Source organism: Oncorhynchus tshawytscha, linkage group LG01 (genome assembly GCF_018296145.1).
Source record: "Oncorhynchus tshawytscha isolate Ot180627B linkage group LG01, Otsh_v2.0, whole genome shotgun sequence".
Classification (NCBI taxonomy): Eukaryota; Metazoa; Chordata; class Actinopteri; order Salmoniformes; family Salmonidae; genus Oncorhynchus; species Oncorhynchus tshawytscha.
In genome coordinates this window covers 55,184,596-55,205,295 of record NC_056429.1, presented here as the reverse complement: position 1 = coordinate 55,205,295, position 20,700 = coordinate 55,184,596, and the positions used below count along the sequence as shown (strand labels likewise).

The following is a 20,700-nucleotide window of genomic DNA, read 5'->3' as shown; positions in this document are numbered from 1 at the left end:
TGTTTGAGTGTGTGTGTGTGTTTGAGTGTGTGTGTGTGTGTTTGAGTGTGTGTGTGTGTGTGTTTGAGTGTGTGTGTGTGTTTGAGTGTGTGTGTGTGTGTGTGTGTGCTCGCCTTACCTTCTTCTTGTCCCTCATGGAGCCTTTTCCGCGCACCATGATTTTACATCCTGTCTCTGCCTCCAGCTGCTTGGCTGTCAGCCCCCGTGGTCCCAGGATACGGCCCACAAAGTTAAACTGCCAGAGAAACACACACACACACACACAAATTAGAACCTGGGCTTAGAACCAGAGCAGTTCTTCAACATAGTCGTCAGGACACTTTATCATTGATAAGTATGAGGACATAGTAGACAGTTGAAACATATCTGTAATGGAAACGTTAACTGATTATCTCAACCCTGACATGTTAAGAAGAGAGCGGGATCAGATACAAAGATATGGAAACACAGAGAAAGAACGAGAGAACAAGGCGATGATGCAGACGAGGTAACCCCTCGCTTGACCCTCCCACCTCGCTGTAATCTCACGCCCTCATCACCCGCCTGGCGCTCTTACACAATGACGCTCGACAGCGGCTGAAAAGCAGCCGATATCGGGAGTGTCTTGCGACCAGACGCCGCTGACAAGATAAGGCTCAGCAATCGTTTCGCCCATCGATCAGCAGCTCCTCCCTGCTCCTCTCCTCACTGGACTTTACACTGCCTGTCAGTCAAGACTCATGAGGGCTGCTGCATATCGATGAGCTGGGACTGAGACTGACACACAGACAGGTCCCGGGCCTTAAAGGACAAGAGAGACGGACTGACTGACTGGCTAGGTTTATAGCAAAAAGACCTACTGGATTCAAACGAAACAGAGCAAGAACAATGAACGTTTTTAAAGATTGGCATTCACCATTATCTCCGCTGATCACTTCATGTCAATACAGATGTGAGATCTTAATTTGAGCCGGTTTGCTACAGCAGGAAAAATAATCCCGCAGCAACAGGAAATGTGAATTATTATGTGGACTCGGTAGCGGTACTCCTTGTATATAGCCTCGTTATTGTTATTTATAGTGTTACTCTTTTCTATTTTTATTAGCACATTTGATATTTTTTAACTCTGAATGGTTGGGAAAGGGCTCATAAGTAAGCAATTAACGGTAAAGAAAACAGTTCAAGTCTACACCTGTCGTATTCGGCGCATGTGACAAATAAAATTGTATTTGTTTTTAATTATAATGAATGGACATTTTTGAATGGGTTGATACATTTTTCGTGTGGAGAAAATCAAGTCAGAATTGTAAAAAGTGGAAAATGCTAACGTGAGAAGTCTTTTTTTAAACCTGATATACACCACAAGTTTGACATTTCCAGCAACAGGGTGATCAAATTAAGATCCTACATCTGTACCTTTCACTTTGACAGTGTTTTGAATCAGAGTCGACTTGACACTACAGGATGTGAGTGACGAAGAGCTTTGAGAAACATATGGACTACTATGGTTACTCCCTCCTCTGTGGCTAGCAAAGTGCTGTGCTTGAAGTATTGACAATCCATTCAAATGAGGTCCGGAAGATTTTACTGAGTTACAGTTCATATGAGGAAATCAGTTCAATTAAATAAATTCATTCGGCCCTAATCATTAGGCCCTAATCTATGGATTTCACATGACTGGGAACACAGATATGAATATGTTGGTCACAACGCCATACACCTGGTCTGCGGATTGAGGCCGGTTGGACGTACTGGAAAATTCTCTAAAACAACGTTGGAGGCGGCTTATGGTAGAGAAATAAACATTCAATTATCTGGCAACAGCTCTGGTTGACATTCCTGCAGTCAGCATGCCAATTGCACGCTCCCTCAAAGCTTGAGACATTTGTGGCATTGTGTTGTGTGACAAAACTGCACAAGCTGCACCTGTGTAATGATCATGCTGTTTAATCAGCTTCTTGATATGCCACACCTGTCAGGTGGATGGATTATCTTGGCAAGGGAGAAATGCTCATTAACAGGGATATAAACAAATTTGAGTGCAAAATTTGAGAGAAATACACTTCTTGTGCGTATGGAACATTTCTGGGATCTTTCATTTCAGCTCATGAAACATGGGACCAACACTTTACATGTTGCGTTTATATTTCTGCTCAGTGTATATTGTCTTTCTGCTGGCTCTGCGGCTCTCGTGCCCAAAGTTGTGTACTGTGCGATGAGTAAGAGCAATGTTTATCGTGTGTTCTGCCCTTCTTTTAATTTTGCTCTCTCCCTCCCCCCTTTTCCTCTCGTCTCTCCCTCGCTATGGAAATTCTGTCCATCGGCAACATGAAGATCTATTTGCTTACCTTTGACTACCAACCCGAAAGAAAGTACAGAATATACAAGAAATGCCTACAAACATTGTGGAATCTCCAGTTTCACCCTCCAAACCTCTAAAGGACTGAGGTGTACAGAATAAACAGACCCCATGCTGTCCTTTCTGTGTGTTTCAGCACCTCGCTGAAAGCCCAGTTGTTTTAGCCGTTTGTCAGCTGCCAAAGTAAGGGGTTTGCACCTGGCATGGTTGAAAAGGGCACATTCTGCTGCTCTGCCATGCACTATGTCCCTATACACAATACACACACAAACACCACTCTCCAACGAGAAGAAATAACAAAGACAATATCTCAGCATAGAGACACAGGTCACTCCATAGAGACACAGGTTACCCCATAGAGACACAGGTCACTCCATAGAGACACAGGTCACCCCGTAGAGACACAGGTCACTCCATAGAGACACAGGTCACTCCGTAGAGACACAGGTCACTCCGTAGAGACACAGGTCACTCCGTAGAGACACAGGTCACTCCATAGAGACACAGGTCACTCCATAGAGACACAGGTCACTCCATAGAGACACAGGTCACTCCATAGAGACACAGGTCACTCCATAGAGACACAGGTCACCCCATAGAGACACAGGTCACTCCATAGAGACACAGGTCACCCCATAGAGCAGGGGTGTCAAACTCAAATACCCAGTGGGCCAAAATGTAAAACCTGAACAAAGTCACGGGCCAACATTGAACAAATTAACCTTTTAATATGGACCCAAACAAGTTTTGCTTTAACATTGAATATGGAACAAGCATCGCTTATTACCATACAATATATAATTTAATAGTGGAGACATGCAAAATCGAATTTCAAATGAAAAAACACATCAATGGCATTCATTTATTAAATAAATAAAATTTAAATAAAAATTGTATGCCTCTTTTCTATTTGCAGCCTTCTGATTTAAATACCAAAATAAACTTTTTCCACTGGCTAATAATTTTACAAATAAAATGATAATAAATCAATCAACCATTCAAGCCCATGCCTTGTAGCAAGAAAAAGTGCATAAAGAAAATGTTAATTATTGCACACTGGTCTAATCTGATGTGCCCAAGCCAGATACCTGGCATCTCTTCTTGGATGCTAGTTCATCAATGTCTGGGCTCAAGCTCTGAGCTGAAGAAATCCTCAGTATCGAGCGAAGATGTTCATCAGTTAGACGTCTCCTGTGAGTTGTTTTGGTCATCTTCATCGAGGAGAAAAGTTGCTCGCATAGATAAGTGCTGCCGAACATGGAGAGCATCTGAGCAGCTTGGGTGCGGAGCTGAGGCATTGTGTCAGGGATGAACCGTAGAAACTGTGCGGCGCCCACAGCATCATACTTTGATTTCAGCGTGTCGTTGCACTGGAGTTCAATCAGCTCCATTTGGATGTTGGTTGGTGCATTTTCCACATCAACTGCAAAGGGATTACTAAGCAGTTCAAACTTGCATTTCTGGGCATCAAAGTCGGCAAATCGCCGGCTAAACTCAGCGGCGAGAACACTGAGTTTTTCAGCAAACTGTGCGCATGGGAACACGGCGGTAGAGATCTGCGCTTTTATGGATTGGCAGCAGGGAAAATGGCAAGGGTTTCCTTGCAGCATCTGATTCTCCCACAGGCACAGTTTAGTTTTGAAGGCCCTCACTGCAGCGTACATGTCTGTGATGATGCGCCCCCGCCCCTGAAGCTGCAGGTTCAGCGCATTGAGATGGCTCGAGATGTCACAGAGAAAGGCCAGCTCACACAGGAACTTTTGCTCCCGGAGCTCTGCTGTATCCTTCCCTTTGGTTTCCAGGAATTGACATATTTCCTCACGCAGCTCAAAACATCTGTTCAGTACTTTTCCTCTGCTTAGCCATCTCACCTCTGTGTGATACGGCACGTCTGCGTATTCCGAACCACACTCCTCCAGAAAAGATTTAAACTGGCGGTGATTTAGACCTTTGGCTCTTATAAAGTTAACTACCTGTGTTACTGTGGTCATAACATGTTCCATCTTTAGGGCTTTGGCACACAGTGCTTCCTGATGTATGATGCAGTGGTAAACAGTTAGCTCACCTGTACAGTTCTCTTCCCGCATCTTCTCCCGAACCATGCCCACCAGTCCACTCTTTTTACCGCACATCGCTGGCGCACCATCTGTCGTTAATCCAACGAGTTTATCCCACGGCAGCTTTATTTCAGTTACACATTTGGAAACCTCCTCAAAGATTTCCTTTCCTGTGGTTGTGCCATGCATTGATTTGAATCCTAATAGCTCCTCCGTAACACACAGATATGAGTCCACTCCACGGATGAAGACTGACAGCTGAGCAGTATCAGATGCGTCGCAGCTCTCATCCACAGCGAGGGAGAACGCAACAAAATCTTTTCCCTTTTCCATCAGCTGGTCATACAGATTGGTGGCAAGATCACATGTGCGATCAGCTACTGTGTTCCTGCTCAGGCTCACGTTTGAAAATGCTTGTTTTTTCTCTGGGCATACGAGGTCACAAACCTTCATCATGCACTTTTTCATGAACTCTCCCTCATTAAAGGGACGGGCTGATTTTGCGATCTCTGCTGCCACTATATAACTAGCCTTTACAGCAGCCTCGCTTTGTGATGTGTCTTTTTAAACATATTCTGTTGTGAAACCAAACTTCTTTTCATCTCCTCTACTTTCTGGCTCCTTTGAGTCATGTCCAGGTCCTTGTATTTGTCATGGTGTTTCGTTTCATAGTGTCGTCTAATGTTGTACTCCTTACTTACAGCCACGTTGACTCCACAAACAAGACAAACAGGTTTGTCTTTTACATATGTAAACAGATATTCTGCCTCCCACTTGTCCAGAAAGCTCCTGTTTTCTGCCTTTCTTTTCGCCATTTTTGGGAAGGGTTAGCTCGCTGACAGTTGTAGCGTCTATGTTGCTATGACTACTGTCACAGAGGAGAGAGCGTTTCTGGGTCCTGTCCTGATTGGCGCGCGAAAACAGCAGAGCATTATGGGATTCGTAGTATTAGTGGTGAATGCGCTGTATAATACCGGCGGGCCAGCTCTAGTAGTAATTTGGTATTGTCTCGCGGGCCAAATATAATTACCCCGCGGGCCAAATTTGGCCCACGGGCCAGAGTTTGACACACATGCCATAGAGACACAGGTCACTCCATAGAGACACAGGTCACCCCATAGAGACACAGGTCACTCCATAGAGACACAGGTCACTCCATAGAGACACAGGTCACTCCATAGAGACACAGGTCACTCCATAGAGACACAGGTCACTCCATAGAGACACAGGTCACTCCATAGAGACACAGGTCACTCCGTAGAGACACAGGTCACTCCGTAGAGACACAGGTCACAGGTCCGTAGAGACACAGGTCACTCCATAGAGACACAGGTCACTCCATAGAGACACAGGTCACTCCATAGAGACACAGGTCACCCCATAGAGACACAGGTCACCCCATAGAGACACAGGTCACTCCATAGAGACACAGGTCACTCCATAGAGACACAGGTCACTCCATAGAGACACAGGTCACTCCATAGAGACACAGGTCACTCCATAGAGACAGCTTTCTGCATAATCCTCCATGCCTGCAATTTAAGACAATCTCACTTTGATTGGGCATCCCAGAGCTATACAGGTTTTTGCATGACGGTGCTCGAGAGCTCAGTCAGCGGTGTCCTTCTAGTCAATCACGCTTTCTTGTCTCCTGGATAAAAAAAAAAGTTCCTTTTGAGCCTGAACAATCATAGAAACCACAGGACTTCCTCATCTTCTCAAGTACAGCTCAGCTCAAATTCACCGGGAAGGTAAATCAAAAAGCCAGGCTACAGGAGTTCTCTCTTGACGCAGGTCTCCCTGTACCATGATGCCGTCGTGTTCGGTGCAATACAGAGACACCAGTCACGGAACAACCATCCCTTTCAGCCTACAATTCGGAAGAAACCCATCGGCGCAGCTGCCAGGAGATTCCGCATCGAGGCAGGCTCTCTCTCTCTCTCTCTTACACCTTGACTGTCATGATGACGATGAAGATCACCATCAACCTCAAAATCACGATGACTATCTACTGGACCCCCCCCACCTCCCTGTATTTTCCCTACCTACGACATTTCAACAAAATATCTGAGCCGTCGGAACCCTTCTGGTGTTCCAAAGCATGAAAAGCCAAACGCATTATCATAGTCAAACATCCCCTCCTCCGTTAAAAAAAACCCAAAACGGGTCATGAAAGAGCATCTGACTTATTCATAGTGACACAACACGGGCGCAACAAAAAAGTGCAAGTGACGGCATGAAGGTGAAAGGGGGACTCGAAGCAACACTTCTCAACCCCCTCTGGTCTGCCTCCGGTCTGCCTCTGTCACCTGCATGTTGATATCCTTCCTTTAGGAGCATCCCTCTCTCCTCTCCTCCTCTGCCCAGCTTTTGTGTTCCAAGTCTCCTAACCCATTATGCCAAGTAGAGTACCTTGATGCATTTGGCAGTGATGAATGCCTCCGAGTAGTTTTGAGGTGGGGAATTGGGGATCGTGAGGCTGTGTGTGTGTTTTGAGAGGACAGTGGTGTGTGTGTCTGCTTTCCCTGCGTGTGCATGTGTTTGGAGAGGACAGTGGTGTGTGTGTCTGTGTGTGTGTGTGCTTTCCCTGCGCGTGCATGTGTTTTGAGAGGACAGTCGTGTGTGTGTCTGTGTGTGTGCTTTCCCTGCGCGTGCATGTGTTTTGAGAGGACAGTAGTGTGTGTGTCTGTGTGTGTGTGCTTTCCCTGCGCATGCATGTGTTTTGAGAGGACAGTAATGTGTGTGTCTGTGTGCTTCCCTGCGCGTGCATGTGTTTTGAGAGGACAGTAGTGTGTGTGTCTGTGTGTGTGTGCTTCCCCTGCGCGTGCATGTGTTTTGAGAGGACAGTAGTGTGTGTGTCTGTGTGTGTGTGCCCTGCGCGTGCATGTGTTTTGAGAGGACAGTAGTGTGTGTGTCTGTGTGTGTGTGCTTCCCCTGCGCGTGCATGTGTTTTGAGAGGACAGTAGTGTGTGTGTGTCTGTGTGTGTGTGCTTCCTGCGCGTGCATGTGTTTTGAGAGGACAGTAGTGTGTGTGTGTGTGTGTGTGTGCTTCCCCTGTGCGTGCATGTGTTTTGAGAGGACAGTAGTGTGTGTGTCTGTGTGTGTGTGCTTCCTGCGCGTGCATGTGTTTTGAGAGGACAGTAGTGTGTGTGTCTGTGTGTGTGTGCTTCCCCTGCTCGTGCATGTGTTTTGAGAGGACAGTAGTGTGTGTGTCTGTGTGTGTGTGCTTCCCCTGCGCGTGCATGTGTTTTGAGAGGACAGTAGTGTGTGTGTCTGTGTGTGTGTGCTTCCCCTGCGCGTGCATGTGTTTTGAGAGGACAGTAGTGTGTGTGTCTGTGTGTGTGTGCTTCCCCTGCGCGTGCATGTGTTTTGAGACGAGGAGAATAAAAAAGGGCAGAATTAGAATCCCATCTCCCATCTTGTCAAGTGAAATCTGGGTGAGGGACTGGCAAGGTTAGAGAGGGGATTTGCGTGAAGGTTATCAGCATTGGTAGGGTTAGTGTGCTTCAGACAGGAATCGTCTTTGTGGAGGGTGCCCCCCTACCCCTCACGTCCCTCTTCCAGTAGGGACAATCCTCGTTAGTACCGTGGCAAGGAAACAAAACACACAATTTCACTTCTTTAGGAAGACATGTCGTCACCCACAGTCACAGGACACTGTATTTGACACACAGCGGGTTTTTTAACGGACCAAAGAGTTTGGCCTGCTTTGTGTTCTCATTTATGCCATGGGGGTGATTGTGATACTGGTATCATCCCAGCCTTAACAGTCTCTTGGCCCAACTGCACAATTTCCGACATTTCTAGGGTGGACGGGTGGGACACTGGACCGGGTGGATGGAGTAAGTTCAAATCATTGCAGTAAAATAGTGGATCCAAACCCCCATCCATAGTATTGATCAGAGCAGCCAGCTGGAGAGGCCAACAGGACAGAGACAGATTGAGTCAGTGGCCCCAGCAATGACACAACCCACCTCCACCTAAACTAAGAGAGAGAGGGAAGTGGAGAGTGAGAAAATCTATCGAAGCTAATGGAATGTCTAATATCTGCTTTTAAAGGACTCGCCCTATTTATCCAATCTGGGCAGTGGAGATTAAGTATGTTTTCCATCAACTACAATAAAAACCTAAAGTAATTAAGGCCATTTTAAACCGAGAGCATGCTGGACCAATCGGCACACACTCACACTGATCTCATTGTTTTATGAAGATAAACGAGCTACTTTAATAGGCAAATTAATTACTGCGTGACTTCTAATAGCACTCTGCTCTAATTCCCTTCTGCAGGATTGTCTTTTGTTTTCATTATTACGGAGGACCAGAGGGCGAGCGTGCAGGAAGAAAGGCCAGATAGCTCTTTCAAGAGGTGAGTGTGTGTGGGAATGTGCGTGTGATTATTGACCTTATCATAATTGACCTTTCAAATATCTTTTATGCATGTTTGAACATGAAACAGGGTTTTCCGTAAGCAACTTTTTTCCCCCAATTCATTAATTAAACTAGGCTTTTTTTCTCTCACTTAAACATTTCAATTCGCGGGTCAGAAGAGTCCTTATAGCCTTCTCCCGCTAGAATGAACAACATGCATCTTCTAGTGATCTTTGGGCAGGACAGGCGGGGAAAAACTGCCGGTTTGTCAGAATGCTGTCTGTCCCGCCTCTCGGGTACGCGCGTTATCGTTGTGCGCCGTGGTTGGCTGCATGATGCTTCATCGTCTCCCGTGAGTGAATTTACACGCCCCATGAAATCCACTTCATTGTGAATTATTCTTTTATTTTGCCTGTTTCATAGGCCTATAGTCAGTCACAGTCTCAGGGCGCACAGTCTATTTGCTGTTCTTTGATTGATTGACAGCTTGTGTTGGGCTAGTGTATAAAAGGTGTCGAACTGACCGAAATAAAGTCAATCTCCTATATGCCTTTGTGATCCATAAATAATGCAACGTAGTTATATGCCCACGGTAGCGCTCCAGGACAAGTTAACCCCAACAAGAACTGCTCCCCGGGCGCCGATCACCTGGACGTCGATTATGGCAGCCCCCCGCAGCTCTCGGATTCAGAGGGGTTGGGTTAAACACTGAAAACATATCTTCACATGAATGCATTCAGTTGTAATTCCCCTTTCCCTTGAAAGTGACTCGTCAGTGTAGCCTAGTGATGGGCAAACGGCTCTTTTTGAACAGATATTTTAGGTGAACGGAAACCGAATCACATCGATGAGCGAGCCGTTCTTTTGGCTCCTCCATTTGCATACTGGAAGGCTGCTTCTTGGCGATTATCTGCAGATAAATTATGAAAACATTCAATGAGAAAGTTACAGGGGCATAAATATCATACCCTCCCAAAAATGCTCACTTCCCCTGTTATTGTAATGGTGAGAGGTTAGCATGTCTGGGGGGTTTGATCTTTGTGTCTCTAACTTACTCACTCATCGTTATTCACGATTCATCCATGATTACCTGTAATCATGGTAGCATCCAGATTAATGTAGAGGTGTTCAGAAACATATTCTATTCTTATTTACAATAAAAGTGATTCCAAAATGACACTACATGATTTACCATTCATTTCTATTGGGCAGAAAATAATCTGAAACACAACCAAAACAAACTGCAAATGCATCCAACAAGTGTGTAGAGTTACACGCTTGATATGGTCATTGTGTGCTTGGAGTATGGGTCAAAACACTACTTTTGACTACTTTAATACACATAAGTGAATTTTTCCAAATACTTTCGGTCCCATAAAAAGTTGGGGTACGATGTACAAAAACTGCTGTAATTTCTAAACGGTTCACCTGATATGGATGAAAATACCCTGAAATTAAAGCTGACAGTCTGCACTTTAACCTCACAGTCATTGTACCATTTCAGATCCCAAGAACTGGAGTACAGAACCAAAAACAACAAAACATTTGTCACTGGCCAAATACAGTGCCTTGCGAAAGTATTCGGCCCCCTTGAACTTTGCGACCTTTTGCCACATTTCAGGCTTCAAACATAAAGATATAAAACTGTATCTTTTTGTGAAGAATCAACAACAAGTGGGACACAATCATGAAGTGGAACGACATTTATTGGATATTTCAAACTTTTTTAACAAATCAAAAACTGAAAAATTGGGCGTGCAAAATTATTCAGCCCCTTTACTTTCAGTGCAGCAGACTCTCTCCAGAAGTTCAGTGAGGATCTCTGAATGATCCAATGTTGACCTAAATGACTAATGATGATAAATACAATCCACCTGTGTGTAATCAAGTCTCCGTATAAATGCACCTGCACTGTGATAGTCTCAGAGGTCTGTTAAAAGCGCAGAGAGCATCATGAAGAACAAGGAACACACCAGGCAGGTCCGAGATACTGTTGTGAAGAAGTTTAAAGCCGGATTTGGATACAAAAAGATTTCCCAAGTTTAAACATCCCAAGGAGCACTGTGCAAGCGATAATATTGAAATGGAAGGAGTATCAGACCACTGCAAATCTACCAAGACCTGGCCGTCCCTCTAAACTTTCAGCTCATACAAGGAGAAGACTGATCGGAGATGCAGCCAAGAGGCCCATGATCACTCTGGATGAACTGCAGAGATCTACAGCTGAGGTGGGAGACTCTGTCCATAGGACAACAATCAGTCGTATATTGCACAAATCTGGCCTTTATGGAAGAGTGGCAAGAAGAAAGCCATTTCTTAAAGATATCCATAAAAAGTGTTGTTTAAAGTTTGCCACAAGCCACCTGGGAGACACACAAACATGTGGAAGAAGGTGCTCTGGTCAGATGAAACCAAAATTGAACTTTTTGGCAACAATGCAAAACGTTATGTTTGGCGTAAAAGCAACACAGCGCATCACCCTGAACACACCATCCCCACTGTCAAACATGGTGGTGGCAGCATCATGGTTTGGGCCTGCTTTTCTTCAGCAGGGACAGGGAAGATGGTTAAAATTGATGGGAAGATGGATGGAGCCAAATACAGGACCATTCTGGAAGAAAACCTGATGGAGTCTGCAAAAGACCTGAGACTGGGACGGAGATTTGTCTTCCAACAAGACAATGATCCAAAACATAAAGCAAAATCTACAATGGAATGGTTCAAAAATAAACATATCCAGGTGTTAGAATGGCCAAGTCAAAGTCCAGACCTGAATCCAATCGAGAATCTGTGGAAAGAACTGAAAACTGCTGTTCACAAATGCTCTCCATCCAACCTCACTGAGCTCGAGCTGTTTTGCAAGGAAGAATGGGAAAAAATGTCAGTCTCTCGATGTGCAAAACTGATAGAGACATACCCCAAGCGACTTACAGCTGTAATCGCAGCAAAAGGTGGCACTACAAAGTATTAACTTAAGGGGGCTGAATAATTTTGCACGCCCAATTTTTCAGTTTTTGATTTGTTAAAAAGTTTGAAATATCCAATAAATGTCGTTCCACTTCATGATTGTGTCCCACTTGTTGTTGATTCTTCACAAAAAAATACAGTTTTATATCTTTATGTTTGAAGCCTGAAATGTGGCAAAAGGTCGCAAAGTTCAAGGGGGCCGAATACTTTCGTAAGGCACTGTACTTTTGGCCCTCACTGTACATGGAACTATCCAAATAAAGTGTTACCGAATCTTCTAACTGACTCTTCATAAGCAAAGGATTTTCCTCCCCATAACCATAGATTTAGTAGAATGCCATATTGGCATTTCGTCATCCGTTTGAGCAGTGTGTGTTGGATGACAGAATGAGGTGAGCCCCATCCCCTCCCGGGTGATGATGCTGTGTCAGCTTAGCAGTCCTAATGTTCTAATGAACCCTAATTAACCTTCATTAGCCATGCTTGTGACCCACAACGCCTGTGTTGCTGTGTTGCTGGCACCTTCCTATCTCCCCTGCGTCTAGCTCGGTTTCTTATCATCACAATAATGAGGGGGCTAATTTATACGGCATAGTTCACCTAATCACAGACAGCCCCCCCCCCTCTCCTCCTCTCTCACCCTTTTACTCACTTCTCAATCTTCTCTGCACCTCAAGTGGACCTCACGCAGCATGGATGGGAGGGAGGACTGACCTCTTAAAGTCAAGGTCACTCCTCCCAGCCCTCTGTCTCTCACACACAAACAAGTGTGCGGACAAACACACACACACACACATAAACCACCTACGCAGGGACAACACACGCCCACCCCTACACAAAAAAACAAGCAGCTGCTCAATCGACAGTCCCAGTCCAGTTTGGGTCTCTCTGCGTCACTCAATTAAAAGTAAGACACATGGAGTGATGGATAAATTACATCCACTAATGCTGTCTCTCTGCTAGAGTGTTTATTCTTCAAGTAGGGAGAGAGAGGGAGACACACTACATACATAGCACATGCGCATATGCACGCACACACACACACACACACACACACACACCTCCACTCTCTATTCTTCCCTCTCTGTCTGTCTCTCTCCCTCCCTGCCTGTCTCTTCCCCCACCCTCTCTCTCTCCCTGTCTCTCTCCCTCCCAGTCTCCCTCCCTCCTTGAGGTGTGTGAAGGATGGCCAAGGCCAAATGAGAGGACTGTGGGAGAATGAATCCAGCCACACATGCTTCTAATGATTAATAAATCAGTGATGGTCTCTCTCTCTCATCTGTGCTGTGGACGAGCATGACCCAGAAAAGGACACGCAGCAGCCAAATGATTGATGACAACAACTCATTTCCATTGCCTGTCCCTCTCCCTCAACCTCACACTGTTGTATTGAGCACAATTAAAAGCTTTGTCCCCACAAACTCCTGAAATGTATTTATAGTTCACTAGAAAACAATATATTAACCACACTATTCCCCCTTTCTTTTTCAACGCACACACACACACACACCCTCACTTTCTCACACACACACACACCCTCTCTTTCTCACACACACACACCCTCTCTTTCTCACACACACCCTCTCTTTCTCACACACACCCTCTCTTTCTCACACACACACACACACCCTCTCTTTCACACACACACACACACACCCTCTCTTTCTCACACACACACACACCCTCTCTTTCTCACACACACACACCCTCTCTTTCTCACACACACACACCCTCTCTTTTCACACACACACACACCCTCTCTTTCTCACACACACACACACCCTCTCTTTCTCACACACACACACACCTCTCTCTTTCACACACACACACACACCCTCTCTTTCTCACACACACCCTCTCTTTCTCACACACACCCTCTCTTTCTCACACACACACCCTCTCTTTCTCACACACACACACACACCCTCTCTTTCTCACACACACACACACCCTCTCTTTCTCACACACACACACACCCTCTCCTTCTCACACACACACACACACCCTCACACACACCCTCTCCTTCTCACACACCCTCTCCTTCTCTCACACACACACACACACACACACACACACACACACACACACACACACACACACACACACACACACACACACACACACACACACACACACACACACACACACACACACGAGAGAGAGAGAAATACCCAAACAAAAACTCAGCGTGAGGCAATGCTCTTCTGGATTCCTGTCTTTCATTGCCTAATAACATTGTTCAGCAAATTGGAATGGGTGTGGGCTGCCAAAACAGTGGCAGCAGTGCTGCGAGGAGTTTGAAGGGGGAAATCCATTTCCGTGCCGCTGCTCTCCTGTCCCAGTGACGAGGGTGAGACCCGAGAGAATGTCTTCTCTCTTTATCAGACAGACCAGGCCACGACTCCCCTGCCCCAATTCCCCCAACTCATCTCACACACACATTCATCATCAACTCGTCCACCCCACACAGTGGTAGGTTCCCTCATATCAAGGGCACACACTTACTACATTGTGAAATCTGTTATGATTGTAATTGTAATTGGTTTTTAAAATGTATAATTGCCTTAATTTTTCTGGACCCCAGGAAGAGTAGATGGGGATCCATAATAAATACAAACATCAACACCTCTCCCACCCTATCCTTGATTGTGACACTTCCACTCCCTCCTTAAACCCCACCATTACTCCCTCTAACCCTCCTCCCTCACCAGGGTAGCACCCCATGCCTGCCCTTAACCATCACCCCCCCAGGTGGCGGTAATGGGTATCCCTCAGTAACCCCCCTCCCCTACATTTACGCACGCACCATCCCTCTCTACCCCCTCCCTCTCTACCCCCACCCATGCCACCTGGTGCTAGAATTGGGGTGCTTCAGAAGCAGTTCCATGAAGAGCCATAGAGCTGATAGTTTTCAGTTAATGGTTTCCTACATGGGGGTCCTCTGCAATTAGCAAAGGGGTGCTGCACCCTCAACCAAAACACTACTCTCCAAATGATAGAATGTCATATTCCCGTATTCCTTATTCCCCGAGTTAAAATGAAGAAGCTTTGCTCACACCTCTCAACTAGGTCAAAATCAAATCAAAATCAAAGCAAACTTTATTTGTCACGTGCGATGAATACAACAAGTGTAGACTTTACCGTGAAATGCGTACTTACAAGCCCTGAACCAACAGTGCAGTTCAAGAAGAGTTAAGAAAATATCTACCAAATAAACTAAAAGTAAAAAATAATCAAATGTAACACAATAAAATAACAATAGCGAGACTATATACAGTGAGGGGGAAAAAAGTATTTGATCCCCTGCTGATTTTGTACTTTTTCCCACTGACAAAGAAATGATCCTTCTATAATTTTAATGGTAGGTTAACAACAGAATAACAACAAAATAATCCAGAAAAACACATGTCAAAAATGCTATAAACTGATTTGAAAATAACACATGAAATCATGTAGAACCAAAAAAGTGTGAAACAAATCAAAATATATTTTATATTTAAGATTCTTCAAATAGCCACCCTTTGCCTTGATGACAGCTTTGCACACTCTTGACATTCTCTCAACCAGCTTTACCTGGAATGCTTTTCTAATAGTCTTGAAGGAGTTCCCACATATGCAGTGTGCAGGTTAGTCAAGGTAATTTGTACATGTAGGTAGGGGTGAAGTGACTATGCATAGACAATAAACAGCGAGTAGCAGCAGTGTATAAAACAAATGGAGGAGGGGTGTCAATGTAAATAGTCTGGTGGCCATTTGATTAATTGTTTAGCAGTCTTATGGCTTGGGGATAGAAGCTGTTGAGGAGCCTTTTGGTCCTAGACTTGGTGCTCCGGTACCGCTTGTCGTACGGTAGCAGAGAAAACAGTCTATGACTTGGGTGACTGGAGTCTGACAATTTTATGGGCTTTCCTCTGACAGCGCCTATTACAGTGGGGCAAAAAAGTATTTAGTCAGCCACCAATTGTGCAAGTTCTCCCACTTAAAAAGATGAGAGGCGCCTGTAATTTTCATCATAGGTACACTTCAACTATGAGGGAAAAAATCCAGAAAATCACATTGTAGGATTTTTAATGAATTTATTTGCAAATTATGGTGGAAAATAAGTATTTGGTCAATAACAAAAGTTTCTCAATACTTTGTTATATACCCTTTGTTGGCAATGACAGAGGTCAAACGTTTTCTGTAAGTCTTCACAAGGTTTTCACACACTGTTGCTGGTATTTTGGCCTATTTGGCAGATCTCCTCTAGAGCAGTGATGTTTTGGGGCTGTTGCTGGGCAACACGGACTTTCAACTCCCTCCAAAGATTTTCTATACGGTTGAGATCTGGAGACTGGCTAGGCCACTCCAGGACCTTGAAATGCTTCTTACAAAGCCACTCCTTCATTGCCCGGGCGGTGTGTTTGGGATCATTGTCATGCTGAAAGACCCAGCCACGTTTCATCTTCAATGCCCTTGCTGATGGAAGGAGGTTTTCACTCAAAATCTCACGATACATGGCCCCATTCATTCTTTCCTTTACACAGATCAGTTGTCCTGGTCCCTTTGCAGAAAAACAGCCCCAAAGCATGATGTTTCCACCCCCATGCTTCACAGTAGGTATGGTGTTCTTTGGATGCAACTCAGCATTCTTTGTCCTCCAAACACGACGAGTTGAGTTTTTCCAACAAGTTATATTTTGGTTTCATCTGACCATATTTCATTCTCCCAATCTTCTTCTGGATGATCCAAATGCTCTCTAGCAAACTTCAGACGGGCCTGGACTGGCTTAAGCAGGGGGACACGTCTGGCACTGCAGGATTTGAGTTCCTGGCGGTGTAGTGTGTTACTGATGGTAGGCTTTGTTACTTTGGTCCCAGCTCTCTGCAGGTCATTCACTAGGTCCCCCCGTGTGATTCTGGGATTTTTGCTCACCGTTCTTGTGATCATTTTGACCCCACGGGGTGAGATCTTGCGTGGAGCCCCAGATCGAGGGAGATTATCAGTAGTCTTGTATGTATTCCATTTCCTAATAATTGCTCCCACAGTTGATTTCTTCAAACCAAGCTGCTTACCTATTGCAGATTCAGTCGTCCCAGCCTGGTGCAGGTCTACAATTTTGTGTCTGGTGTCCTTTGACAGCTCTTTGGTCTTGACCATAGTGGAGTTTGGAGTGTGACTGTTTGAGGTTGTGGACAGGTGTCTTTCATACTGATAACAAGTTCAAACAGGTGCCATTAATACAGGTAACGAGTGGAGGACAGAGGACTCTCTTAAAGAAGTTTCAGGTCTGTGAGAGCCAGAAATCTTGCTTGTTTGTAGGTGACCAAATACTTATTTTCCACCATAATGTGCAAATAAATTCATTAAAAATCCTACAATGTTATTTTCTGGATTTTTTTCTCTCTCATTTTGTCTGTTATAGTTGAAGTGCACCTATGAGGAAAATTACAGGCCTCTCTCATCTTTTTAAATGGGAGAACTTGCACAATTGGTGGCTGACTAAATACTTTTTTGCCCACTGTATATAGGTCCTGGATGGCAGGAAGCTTAGCCCCAGTGATGACCCTCTGTAGTGCCTTATGGTCAGATGCCGAGCAGTTGCCATACCAGGCGGTGATGCAACCGGTCAGGATGTGCAGCTGGAGAACATTTTGAGGATCTGGGGACCCATGCCAAATCTTTTCAGTCTCCCGATGGGGAAAAGGTTTTGTTGTGCCCTCTTCACGACTGTCTTGGTGTGTTTGGACCATGATAGTGTGTTGGTGATGTGGACATCAAGGAACTTGAAACTCTTGACCCGCTCCACTACAGCCCCTTCGATGTTAATGGGGGCCTGTTTGGCCCGCCTTTTCCTGTAGTCCACGATCAGCACCTTTGTCTTGTTCACATTGAGGGAGAGGTTGTTGTCCTGGCACCACACTGCCAGGTCTCTGACCTCCGCCCTATAGGCTGTCACATCGTTGTTGGTGATCAGGCCTACCACTGTTGTGTCGTCCGCAAACTTAATGATGGTGTTGGAGTCGTGTTTGGCCACGCAGTTGTGGGTGAACAGAGAGTACAGGGGGGACTAAGTACACACCCCTGGGGGGCCCCAGTGTTGAGGATCGGCATGGCAGATGTGTTGTTGCCTACCCTTACCTCCTGGGGGAGGCCCGCCAGGAAGTCCAGGATCCGGTTGCAGAGGGAGGTGTTTAGTCCCAAGGCCCTGAACTTAGTGATGAGCTTTGTGGGCATTATGGTGTTGAACACTGAGCTGTAATCAATGAACAGCATTCTCACATAGGTGTTCCTTTTGTCCAGGTGGGAAAGGGCAGTGTCGAGAGCGATTGAGATTGCGTCATCTGTGGATCTGTTGGGGTGGTATGCAAATTGGAGTGGGTCTAGGGTTTCTGGGATAATGGAGTTCATGAGCCATGACCAGCCTTCCAAAGCACTTCATGGCTACTGACGTGAGTGCTACAGGGTGATAATAATTTAGGCAGGTTACCTTCACTTCCTTGGGCACGGGGACTATGGTGGTCTGCTTGAAACATGTAGGTATTACAGACTCGGTCAGGGAGAGGTTGAAAATGTCAGTGAAGACACTTGCCAGTTGGCCTGCGCATGCTTTGAGTACACGTCCTGGTAATCTGTCTGGGCCCGCGGCTTTGCGAATGTTGACCTGTTTAAAGGTCCTGCTCACATCGGCTACCGAGAGCGTTATCACACATGCTTCAGTGTTGCTTGCCTCGAAGCGAGCATAAAAGGCATTTAGCTCGTCTGGCAGGCTCGCGTCACTGGGCAGCTCACGTATGGGTTTCCCTTTGGAGTCTGTAATAGTTTTCAAGCCCTGCCACATCCGAAGAGCGTCAGGGCCGCTGTAGTAGGATTCAATCTTAATCCTGTATTGACAGTTTGCTTGTTTGATGGTTCGTCTCAGAGCATAACGGAAATTCTTGTAAGCCTCCGGATTAGTATCCCGCTCCTTGAAAGTGGCAGCTCTAGCCTTTAGCTTGATGCAGATGTTGCCTGTAATTCATGGCTTCTGGTTGGGATATGTACGTACGGTCGCTGTGGGAACGACGTCGTCAATGCACTTATTGATGAAGCCGATGACTGAGGTGGTATACTCCTCAATGCCATTGGATGAATTCCAGAACATATTCCAGTCTGTGCTAGCAAAATAGTCCTGTAGAGTAGAATCCACGTCATCTGACCACTTCTGTATTGAACAAGTCACTGGTACTTCCTGCTTTAGTTTTTGCTTGTAAGCAGGAATCAGCAGGATAGAATTATGGTCAGATTTGTGAAATGGAGGGCGGTGGAGAGCTTTGTATGCATCTCTGTGTGTGGAGTAAAGGTGGTAGAGTGTTTTTCCCTCTGGTTGCTCATGTGACATGCTGGTAAATCTGGTAAAACTGATTTAAGTTTGCCTGCATTAAAGTCCCCGGCCACTAGGAGTGCCACTTCTGGATGAGCATTTTCTTGTTTGCTTATGGCCTTACAGAGTTGGTTGAGTGCGGTCTTAGTGCCAGCATTGGTTTGTGGTGGAAAATAGACAGCTATGAATAATATAGATGAGAACTCTCTTGGTAGATAGTGTGGTCTACAGCTTATCATGAGGTATTCTACCTCAGGTGAGCAATACCTTGAGACTTCTTTAATATTAGACATTGCGCAACAGCTGTTATTGACAAATAGACACACACCGCCAACCCTAGTCTTACCAGACTCTCTTTTCTGCCGGTGCATGGAAAATTCAGCCAGCTCTATATTATCCGTGTTGTCGTTCAGCCACAACTCGGTGAAACATAAGATATTACAGTTTTTAATGTCCCGTTGGTACTATAATCGTAATTTTATTTTCCAATGATTGCACGTTAGCCAGTAGAACGGATGGCAGTGGGAGTTTGCCTACAGATTCTCAAAAGGCAGCCCGATCTGCGCCTTGTTTTCCTCGAACTTTTCTTCACGCAAATGATGGGGATTTGGGCCTGTTCCCGGGAAAGCAGTATATCCTTCTCGTCGGACTTGTCAAAGGAAAAAGCTTCTTCCAGTTCGAGGTGAGTAATCACTGTTCTGATGTCCAGAAGTTATTTTCGGTCATAAGAGATGGTAGCAGCAATATTATGTACAAAATAAGTTAAAAAAATAAGTTACAAACAACACAAAAAAAAAACTAACAAAATAGCACAGTTGGTTGGGAGCATGTAAAACGTCAGCCATCATCTTCGACACCATTTTAACTGATCCTCCCGGTCACAAACACTATCAACTCTTATTGTCAGTAATGATAATTATCAGTAATGATAAGCATGTATGCAAAACCACACACGCACACACACACGGCTCCAGCACTCTCAGCTGGGGGCTATTTGAAGCCCTCTCATATAATCTCTCAGTGTTCCTAATGAACCCATCCTCAGTAATAATGATCCTCCCGGTCCTTCAGAGCAGCAAGGACAACCTGCATCGACACTCACTCTGCTGCTGCTGTCCTTTACCGAAGACTAGAAGAGCAGGCCAAGACACACTGACTGGGAAAGAGAGAGAGAGACTCAAGAGATCGACAACATTTTCTCACACCCCCTACATCCAATACAGGCAGACAGACTGCAGAGACACATTATTATCTCATACCATCTATAGTCATCCATATTCCCAATCTATTATGAATTCATAACATGCAACAACAACAAAAAAGGCAGTTCTGTACAAAATTCACTGAGCACAGACGTCAACATCTAGTTTGGTTGAGTTGTCAACTAACGGGAATTCAACTATCCGGAATTCAACTATCCGGAATTCAACTAACGGGAATTCAACTAACGGGAATTCAACTATCCGGAATTCATCTAACGGGAATTCAACTAACGGGAATTCAACTATCCGAATTCAACTAACGGGAATTCAACTAACGGGAATTCAACTAACGGGAATTCAACTAACGGGAATTCAACTAACGGGAATTCAACTAACGGGCATTCAACTAACGGGAATTCAACTAAC

At 45.2% G+C, this 20,700-nt stretch overlaps 1 protein-coding gene across 4 annotated transcripts in view; it reads right to left on the bottom strand.

The window, feature by feature from the left end:
• Positions 1-20,700, bottom strand: part of LOC112253313 (protein quaking) — a 111,868-nt gene that overhangs the window by 60,091 nt on the left and 31,077 nt on the right. For all 4 annotated transcript variants that reach the window (XR_006083605.1, XM_042323213.1, XM_042323208.1 and 1 more), the window contains exon 3: positions 119-235. Coding sequence is in view for 3 of the 4 variants with exons in the window: in XM_042323213.1 (XP_042179147.1) it covers positions 119-235 (117 nt within the window). In the remaining variant the exon portion in view is untranslated. The remainder of the gene's footprint in view (positions 1-118; positions 236-20,700) is intronic.